Here is a 9,969-nt window from a genome sequence, read left to right as displayed (position 1 = left end):
AACACAGGCTGTAAATTCCAGCGTGAAGGTGTGAGGACGGGGTCTGGAGGGGTTCAGACACGCCGTCTCCAGAGGCAGGACAAACACACTGAGATCAAGGGCTCTCCCATGCCTCTTATTAGCATCAATTAACACCGGCGTAATGAGAAAACCCTCTGTGCGGTCCTGAACGCCGGGAAACTCGTGTGGGCCCATCAATGACACGGACATGTACAGGCCATTAATGACACCAGCATCTGGGCCTATATATTATATATATTATATTTGTCATGTTGTGATGAAACTTCGTATCTCCATACTATGTCATTTAAACCATTACTATTGGTCAACGCTTTACGCCGGTCTATGGGTTTTGCAAATACTTAACTAGGGTTGAGTATCATTATTATTTCGATTCTGCTCATCAATTCCTAATTTCGATTCCAGTAAGTTAAAAGAAAAACTTAGATATCAATCACATTTAGTCTTATTGCAAGACTTTTAAAATTGTAGCTGAATATCATGAACACAAATCAACAGGCTAAAACACAAGGAGCGTTTGCCTGTGGTTTAAAAATACTATAAAAAACAACTAGCCCAACTAATATAAATGTCAAGCATTATTAAAGACAAGTAAACAACTTGACAAAGATAGACAAGAAAGATAAAACAAAACTAAAGAAAGATAGATTGAAATAAAGAGTGTTTTAAGATTTTCAGGTATTCATGTACAGAAACTATAATCAAATGTAAAATAACACTGCACTTTATAAATAAAATATACATTACAAATATAGTTACAAAAGTTATTCAGTCAAGAACGAGTTGTTCTTGTTGTTGTTTGATTAGTGTTATTATAGAGACGGCCGCAGGAATATTAGTGTTATTATAGAGACGGCCGCAGGAATATTAGGCTGCTGTCACTTTAAGAGTTTCGCGGATCCAATATTCTGTGTATATGTGTGTGTGCAGCACTGAAAACAGAGTTTAATTTTAATTTTATAACAAGTATCCGAATCCTGACCTCTGGACTTTTAGTTTGTTTTCATGTTCATCATTGGATCGATTTTCGATTCCCAACCCTATACTTAAACATTAAAAAAAGTGTTAAAAAGAGAACTAACGCACGTTACTCCATTTGCTCCTCAAACTGTCAGTCAAAGCTCATAGCTCCGCCCACCTCTATCATGAATGAAGTTCTGCTCTCAGTTTGGAGCGTCTCTGCTTATTTGCAGTTGGAGAGTAAATAAAGCACTGATGTTTGATTAAGTACAGCGTTTTCTTTACTCTACAAACACTGTATATGTAAAGGCTAATGTATGTGTATTTGAGGAGTGGAGAAAAGTGTCTTCAATTGGCATTTGTCGTTGAGCCACAGTCAATACCGTCTTAAACAGCCCGTGTGAAGCACTTCATCTTTAATAACATGAGAACAGAGACACTGAGCGGCCACATAAACACACTAAACTTCATAACCTGTAAGTTGATGAAAGCGTAATGCGATGCTCTTACTGTGTCAGATGATGAAGGACAAAACACACATTCGACATTCACAGGTCAAACAACTCGTAACTCCATTTCAGCTTGATTTTTGTAACATGTTATTAATAAAATGTTAAGTGTCTGACTAAAGCCACAATATCAACTTTGACAACACAGCGTTAATTATTTAAAAAAATACCCCCCTCCCCCCATTCTCTGAAAAGTAGCGGTTCGGGACACACACGGTTTCCACCCAACAGTGACTATATAAATATCCTGTATATAAGGTCCACCCCCTACAGAGGCAGAGATGATTGACAGCGCCGAGCCCCGCCCCCTGAGGCCCACCTGTGCCGACGCTTCCCGCCGGCTCTCCCTCAGGCTAGCACAGCTGTTCCCCAAAACATTTGACCTTATGCAGTAAAGTAGGCTGAAAACACTTAGGAACAGATGCAATGCTTTTCTGTTTGTTTGCCGGAAGGATAGGGCTGGGCACTTCAACCAGACAAAGACCTTCACTCAAACCTTACAAAGAGGGCTTCGTGGTCTCAGAAACGTTAAACTGACATTATTATTACAGCTATACTAATGCTCAAAGACATGACACTCATTTGTGCCTCTATCTATGAATTGATTTTTTTTTTTTAAATGCAACTCATACTTACACTGAGTTGAACTCAGTTCATGTTGTTCATTTCAAAATTAAAATTAATTTTGCATATATATCTGTTCTAATGTCAAACTGAATGTAATTCTTAAAAATGTAAGCCTTAAGTGTTTTGTCATAATGTAAAATTAATATTTTCACTGCTTATTAGTGCCCACTCCATCAACATGCATCAACATTTATTATTTGTTATTTTAGTTTTCAATTATATTAAACAGAATACAACATCAATGCACACACATACACCAAAAAATTAAAAACAAAAACGTCTAGATAAATGACTAAAATGCTCTTATATACCTAATGGGTTTTTGTTAATGAATAATAACTACTATTATTATTATTCCAGCAAGGTTACAGTGATGAAAGAGCACTGCAATAGTTGAGGAAGAACCTGCTTCTGATGTTTTTCAATATAGTGTCATTACAGATGTTATATTAGCTTTTACAAGTGCGAGTCAGACATCAGAAGTAGGCCAGTTTGAGCCGTGACGCGCAGACACGACTCCTTAATTCAGCCGAAGTCTGAGAGGATTTCACATGTGTGCGTCTCAAAGGAGCGAAGAATGAAAGACAGGTAAATCACACACACACACACTCCTGGACGTGTTCAAACTTGATATCTCCAAAACGTCATGGTGTTGACACAGATATAAGACAGCCTGACTCCAGACAGATGAATCACGGCGAGGCATACGGTCTCTCTCTCTCTCTCCTTCTCATTTCCAGTCTCATTCGCACTCGCTCGCCCTCATCTCAGATCTGTCATCCGCGCTCCTGTCTCAGCATGTGAGCTGTCCGTCACGATTAACGCACCTTTCTGCTGTCCTGACACCGGGGAGTCAGAGGACATGACAACCATTTTGTGCAAAATTAAGGCTGCGGAGTGTTTTTAACAACGGCGAGGTTGAGCCGAGAGCGTTCACGGGAGGAAACGCTGTGAGAGTCGCCCGAGGAAAGACAAAACGCAAATGAGATTCAATGCTTCTCGGATGTTCCTCCTGAACAAAAGACTCTCATGTCAACTTTAAAGCTTCAAATCTCAACAACGTCTCATACTGTGCTCAGATTTACAGACATAAAGAGAACATCCCAAATGAGATCTCTTTCTAATCTAGTTTCCACTATAAAGCGATGAGATTAAACGGAAATGTTCCCTTAAGTCTCCCGCTTCTCAAAGTGTTCTCCTGAGCGAAACACCCAGTAGTCTTCAGTTTGAGATCTCAACCACATCACAAAAACTGTCCTTCACATCAGAATATGCGATTGAAAGTCTCAGATCTCCAACGCTTGTCATCAAATTCGGTTTTAAAGTCAATGATTGGGATTTGTGTCCGCTAGGAAACACCTGGGACCAAACGGCTCCTTGATGAGTGAAGCTGATGTGAAAGAGCAACACGACTCTCCTCCGGGTGACGACACGACGCTGAAAGGATGTTTTCCTTTAAAGAGAGCTTATGATCGGCGCTGTGGGCTTAATTCGATAATCACCAGCACCATCATCATAATCTTTATGGATATCAGGACAGTCACAAATCACAACACGCCGCTCTTCGAAGCCCGAGGGCAGAGACAACATAAAACAAAAACAATCGAATGACCAAATCCTCAATCCGACTTTCCCTCCTTTGGCTGTGATTCGAGCCTCTCTAAAGGAGCTTACAGGCCCTGCTGCCCATTACTGAGGTAATCCACAAAGTGCTCGTCCTCCGCAGGCAACAGCGTGCGTCTCTGTGGAAAAGCCCTGCGCTTCTCTGAGGGAACGTGTCAGCAGATGTTCACTGACCTCCAGCCTCACCGAATCACACTAATCACAGCACACAGATCCCTTCAAAACAGCCGCGCTCGTCCTCCTCTGTGTCACGTGATCCGAGCTTCAACGCAAACACACACATCATGAAGCACTTTGACCTCCAGTGCCCTTGTTACACATGTTATATGTGGCTACTATAGTAATATCTTAAATTATGCATGATTAGAGGTGTGCGATATTGATAAAAAATTATTAGTGATGGGCAATGATTAATCGCATCCAAAATATTTTATTTTTACATAATACTGTGTATAATTATTTTGTATATATAAATACACACACATGCATGTATATATTTTTTTAAAATGTGTTAGGTATATATAAAATATTTATATTTATATATAACATAAATATATATATACAGTGTATGCAAATATTTCTTAAATATATACATACATGTGTGTATTATACAAAATAATTATACACAGTGACAGTGCACACACATATATTATGTAAACACAAACTTTTATTTTGGATGCGATTAATCGCTGCCCGGCACAAAAAATTATTTCTCAATATTTTCTGGGATTTTCTCGATAATGATAATTAGACGATATTTTTCTGAGTGTGTTTGTTGCGTTGGTATCTTGGCAGGTTAAGGACTAATGATATTCTTCATATTCTGTGTGATGCTCAGTTCACAGAAATCATCTTTTCCATTAAGTTTAAATAGATTTTTACCTCTTACGGGCATTTTTTACTTTATAAAGGCATTTTTTTTAACTATTAAATGTATGCATCATATTTTGTGTCAAATTCTAACATTTAATCAATAAATCAAAATAATAATAATACTCGATAATGTCAGATCGCACATCGTTAAAACAACAATCACTATATTATCGTAGACGATATATATCGTGCACCACTATGCATGATCACACGCAACTAACCCTACATGGAAAGTGCATTTAATATTACTTCAGTAGCTAAATATATAATTACACTGTAACAAGGACACCTTAGTGTTGCATACCGAATCACAGAATGGAAATGTGACTGTTTATTAATTTGCATGTAATATCTAGTGTGTATAATATGATGAATATTCAATGAATGTCACAATGTGCTTTTCCTTTTGATGTTGTGTCATATCTAGATACAATTTTCAAGCAATGATACATCATTCAAATTGGCCAATAATCTTGAAATGAAGAAGTAATTTATAACTTGAATGCTGGATTCCAGTGCTTGAGGGAGTGAGTGTCGACACACGTCATGTGAAATGACTTTAAGGACACTTAAGGTGAAGACATGTCCTCAACACATGCCCAGCTGACAGGTCAGCACTGTTTCTAATGAGAATAACTTCATTCATTCAGATTCACTGAGCATCGATTCCATAAGCGCGCTGACAAACCCTCAGCATCAGCCGAGACGACGTTACGCAGGACTGGATTAAAAATCCATACAGCTGCATCAGATGAAACACTAAAGCGCTCCACGCACTTGTCAGGTATTGATTCTGTGCGCATAATCTGAGAAACTTCAGCGAGGAGAAAAAGCGCTGTCCGAAGACAATACCTGTCTGCTGTAAATAGATTTTGTAGCGAGTCTGCAAAATAAGCACGGCTCTCTCTCTCTCTCTCTCTCTCTCTCTCGCAGCTGCTGTGATAAGCAACTAGCAGCCGAAGCTGTGATTTAACACAGACGCGAGGCCCTCAGTGACCCGGCAGATCAGATCCTGCAGACAAGGAACACCGAATCTTTCTGGTCTTCTGCGTGATTCATCACAGAAAAATTACCTCAACTTTCTCTGGAACACTTTATTTTACAGTGTCATTGTTACACGTGTTACACATGCAGTAATAACTATAAATTATGCATAATTAGAACTAACCATAAACCAAACCAAACCCTAGTCCTAACCCTATAGTACGTACATGTTAATATTACTCAGTACTTAAATGTATAATTTACAAAGACACCTTAAAATAAAGGGTTACACTTTATTTGGTAACACTTTATTTTGCAGTGTCCTTGTTACATATGTTACATGTACTTACCATAGTAATAACAGTAAATTATGCATAATTACATGCAACTAACCCTCAACTAAATCATAAACCCTATAGTATGTACATGTAGTTGCTTAATATTACTCAGTACTTAAATATATAATTACACTGTAACAATGACACCTTAAAATAAAGTGTAACCCTTTATGTTAAGGTGTCTGTGTTACTGTGTTATTATACATTCAAGTATTAAGTAATAATAATTAACTACATGTACGTACTATTGGGTTAGGGTTAAGATGAGTGTTTGGTTTAGGGTTAATTGCATGTAATTATGCATAATTTATAGTTATTACTACAGTAACTACATGTAACAATGACACTGTAAAATAAAGTGTTACCTATAATTGCCCAATTTTGTTGACACAATTTTGACATGATATTACTCTTACTGGAAATATGATTCATTGGTGCGCATTCCCACTGTTCCACACATTTTAAAGTTAACATGAATTGTAAGTTGTGCTGATCTTTTCTTCTTTATTGTGTCGTATATCCGAGTGAAACGCTTCAGGAACAAGAACAAATGTGGGCGGGGCTTGATTGTGTCTGTGGGGAATTGATTGGATGGTTGTGGTTTGCTATTGGTGGATCTCGTGTGATTGACAGGTTGCCCCGCCCTCGTCATCAGAGAGGAGAAGAGATGTCTCTGCAAGTTTTCTTTCTTTTTGACCTTACAAAGAATGTCCAAAAAAAAAAAGCAAGCCCCAAATATTGTTGACAGCCAGTCAAGTGCTGTTCTCCACCGACAGACTCTCAGAGCATCAGACTCATTTCCGCTGGATACACCGAATCTCAGTTCTCCAGGGCCAAAACCTTCGGTGTGGAAGACAAAACACACGCTCATATTCTTCTATTCCTCCTCAGACTCACTTAACATCACTTTACATCCCATCTCGATCATTACGTCCACACCGATGGCACATGGGCCAAAATAACAACCCGAGAAGCAAAGCATTATATTCAAATCACGAGTTAGCCTTTCACGACTCCACGCACAAACGCCTTGTTAAAGTCACATTGAAGACCTTGCTTTCTCTCGGCTGTAAAAGCATAACACACACACACACATGCAAGTGTGCGGCTGTAATCGGAGTCTGCAGCAAACGTGTAAGAAATGTGCATAATTTGCCATTGTGTCTGAGCAGCCGTTTGCAAGGCTTTCCTTTAAAAGCATTTGAAAGTCAGCATGCCAACGGCTCCGAGCGCTCTGAAGAAATGCAGAAGAAAGCTTTCTCTTTGTCCTTCTCTATAATCATGTTTCTATGACAGCCTGCAATGAAATTTACTCTGAGTAAGAATCAAGACGTGGCTTATTACAAACACAAGTCCAGCACTTTTACTCTGAAAGCTGATCGCGTGGGGATTCTGGGAAGTCATTGGTTCCCTGTTAAGTGTGCATGTGAGGGGTAAACAAAGCTGAATTGTGCGTCGATATGTTTGTCTGATCAAGTGCATGACTGCGGCTCAGGGTCGCGCAAACCCGCGCTCGTTTGGCTGACGGAGCGGCACATCGGGACGAGGTCATTGGGTCAATCGTTCAGACACAGATGCCCAGGACAGATGTTTATGATGATGATGATGATGATGATGATAGTGGCATGGATTTACGACTCACCTTTCTCCGCATGTCCCATTTGAGCTGCGTCCAGGGAAAGAGAAAAAGAGCGATATATCAGGGATTAGCTGGCTCGTTCAAAGCGAGCGCTGATCCCCCTCTTCATTTCCATAACACGCTGGCATAATTACACCAGTCACTAATCAATCCCAGCCTCACGTAATTTGCCATTTGTCATCCGTTGTTTTTGATTATTCTAATAGAATTAATCCGAGGGTAAGACTCACTGATTAATTAATCAGCAATTACATAGACAGCTGTATCCCCCCCACAGACGGAGCTGTGATACGGGTTACAGATGTGAGCAATCGCAAGATTAGAAAGCGTTAGATGTGTGTAAATCATCTGTCTGAGTACAGGCAAAACTTTTAGGATTTCAGTCGATTAAAAAAAAAAAAAAAACATCTGACCCACAATAAATTATCTGTGATTATTTACAAAGTGACCAACAATACTAATAATAACAGTTATATGATAATAATGTTGCAGGAATTATAAAAAGTGATCATTTAATATTTGATAATGTGAGTCCATTCGGAATGATTTATAATGACACGTTTGGGGACGTAAAAACAACACTATCAAACCTCATGCATTTCTCTCAGTTGGTAACAGCTCTGTTTTATCCTCATATCTGTGAAAGAAACTAATAATTTCAACTAAACATCAGCCAAAATTATTCAAAATGTGCCATTTTCCCCCCTGATACACTGTGATGCTTTGAGGTCACATTTGTGCTCCAGCTAAAACCTACAATAATTATCATTTTAACATATATTTTAAAAGAAAACTGATACTGTAAAGAAAAATGATACTTTAAAGAAAACAAACTCCTGTAAAGAAACATCTTTCAAAATTTGAACAAACTCAAGTAAATCGGAGGTTTGATCCTACACATTTCCCTATAGTTCTGAAAAATCCTCGTGTGAGAATGTATCATTTGAAGCCAATCCTGACGGATACTAATGAACGCAACATCTTAAGAGGATTTTTGATTTTCTAAGATGTTGTATATTGTGTAGCCTACTTCTAAACACGCAGGACTTAAAATAATGTTTTCCTACGAGACGACTCGGGAGTTTTAAACCCGTACAACTCCGACGCATTTGTCGGGTCATTAGAACGATTGCATTAGAAAGATTCTATTAGAGCGATTCTGTTTTCTGTTTGTGTTGTAAATAAAGAGAATTCTCATTAGAATCTGCTCCCAGTGACGACAGACATTCCAGGCGGGCAGTTGAGCAGGGTTAGTGGGGCTCGGTGAAGCACTTTCACTCCGCAACTGAAATACCTGTGTTCTCCCTGTTCTCTAGCACAAAACCAGCACAAATCACCCCTACACACACACATGTCCCGTCCAAAGAGACACCTGGACACATAAACGAACTAACCGAGTGCTCGAGCCACACATAAAGGTGCGCACGCATTCAAAGCAACAACCGCATAAACTTTTGGTCGTTCCGCTCCAGGGATCGTTAAAGGTGAATGTTTAGGCACTTACCGGGTGTGTACTGGGCTCCTGCGCCTCCGAACGCAGTGTGCAGGACTACCATGCTGAAAATGATGGTATCCATATCTGTCGGCCGAGTTGAGAAAGTTTTTAAAAGTGTTGGGAATTGTTTCTTATTCCAGCCGATCCGCGCGCCCCATGCTCTCTCTCTCTCTCACACACACACACACACTCTCTCTCTCTCTTTCTCTCTCTCTCTCTCTCTCTCTCCGTGTCTCGCGCTCGCTCCGATACTCTGTTGCGCTGCGAGTGGCGAGAGTGAGTGCGTGACGTCACGAGCGCGGTGGCCCTTTACGAGTGGAGAAGCGCGCGCCCCCTACTGACGGACACTGACATCATCATCATCATCACTGTGCGCGCTCACCTCATTCTCCCTCTTCTCTCCGACAGACACTTCAGGTGCTGCTGCTGCTGGGAGAGCTTTTTGTTTAATACCACTACTACCTGACTGGGAAAGGTATGAGAAACCACTCTGTGACCACCTGAGCACTGCGCACTCAATACAAGCACTTGTGTTAGCCAATCACAAAGCCTTTCGGCATGTCAATAATTTGGGGGCGGGGTTTCGCAGAGAGGGCTAAATCTGGCAGAAGTTATCAAAACTGTACAGACTACTGCCTTTAAACTCTCGATAGTTTCGATTTATTTATTTTAGATATTTTAGATTTTTTTTAAACGCTACATTCAGCAGGTAAATTGCAAAAAAATAATGACTTTATGAACACTCTTCCATTGGTCAAATCAACAAAAAGCCCTGCCACAAACTCACACCATTGGTTGACTCGAACTAAAAGGGAAATTATATCACTGAGTCAGTGTTACTCATCAATCTGTAAATGGTTTGGGCTAGTAACTATAATATCAAAGGTTTGAAAATCTTTC

The 9,969-nt window shown here is 39.7% G+C and overlaps 1 protein-coding gene across 34 annotated transcripts in view; it reads right to left on the bottom strand.

Annotated features, from left to right (window-relative positions):
* The window catches only part of ptprk (protein tyrosine phosphatase receptor type K), a 195,083-nt gene extending 185,722 nt beyond the window's left edge, over positions 1–9,361 (bottom strand). For 16 of the 34 annotated variants that reach the window (XM_079887473.1, XM_079887477.1, XM_079887476.1 and 13 more), the window contains exons 1-2: positions 9,079–9,360; positions 7,578–7,601 (exon numbers count right to left, since the gene is read on the bottom strand). In XM_079887473.1, the coding sequence (XP_079743599.1) occupies positions 7,578–7,601; positions 9,079–9,151 (97 nt within the window). In that variant the 5' untranslated portion in view covers positions 9,152–9,360. Of the gene's footprint in view, positions 1–7,577; positions 7,602–9,078 lie in introns of all 34 variants that reach the window. The other 18 variants (XM_079887444.1, XM_079887466.1, XM_079887455.1 and 15 more) reach the window with 5 other exon arrangements.
* Between the last annotated feature and the right edge of the window lie 608 nt (positions 9,362–9,969).

This window comes from Squalius cephalus (genome assembly GCF_949319135.1).
Source record: "Squalius cephalus genome assembly, chromosome: 12".
Lineage (NCBI taxonomy): Eukaryota > Metazoa > Chordata > Actinopteri > Cypriniformes > Leuciscidae > Squalius > Squalius cephalus.
This window is presented reverse-complemented; position numbering and strand designations above follow the sequence as displayed.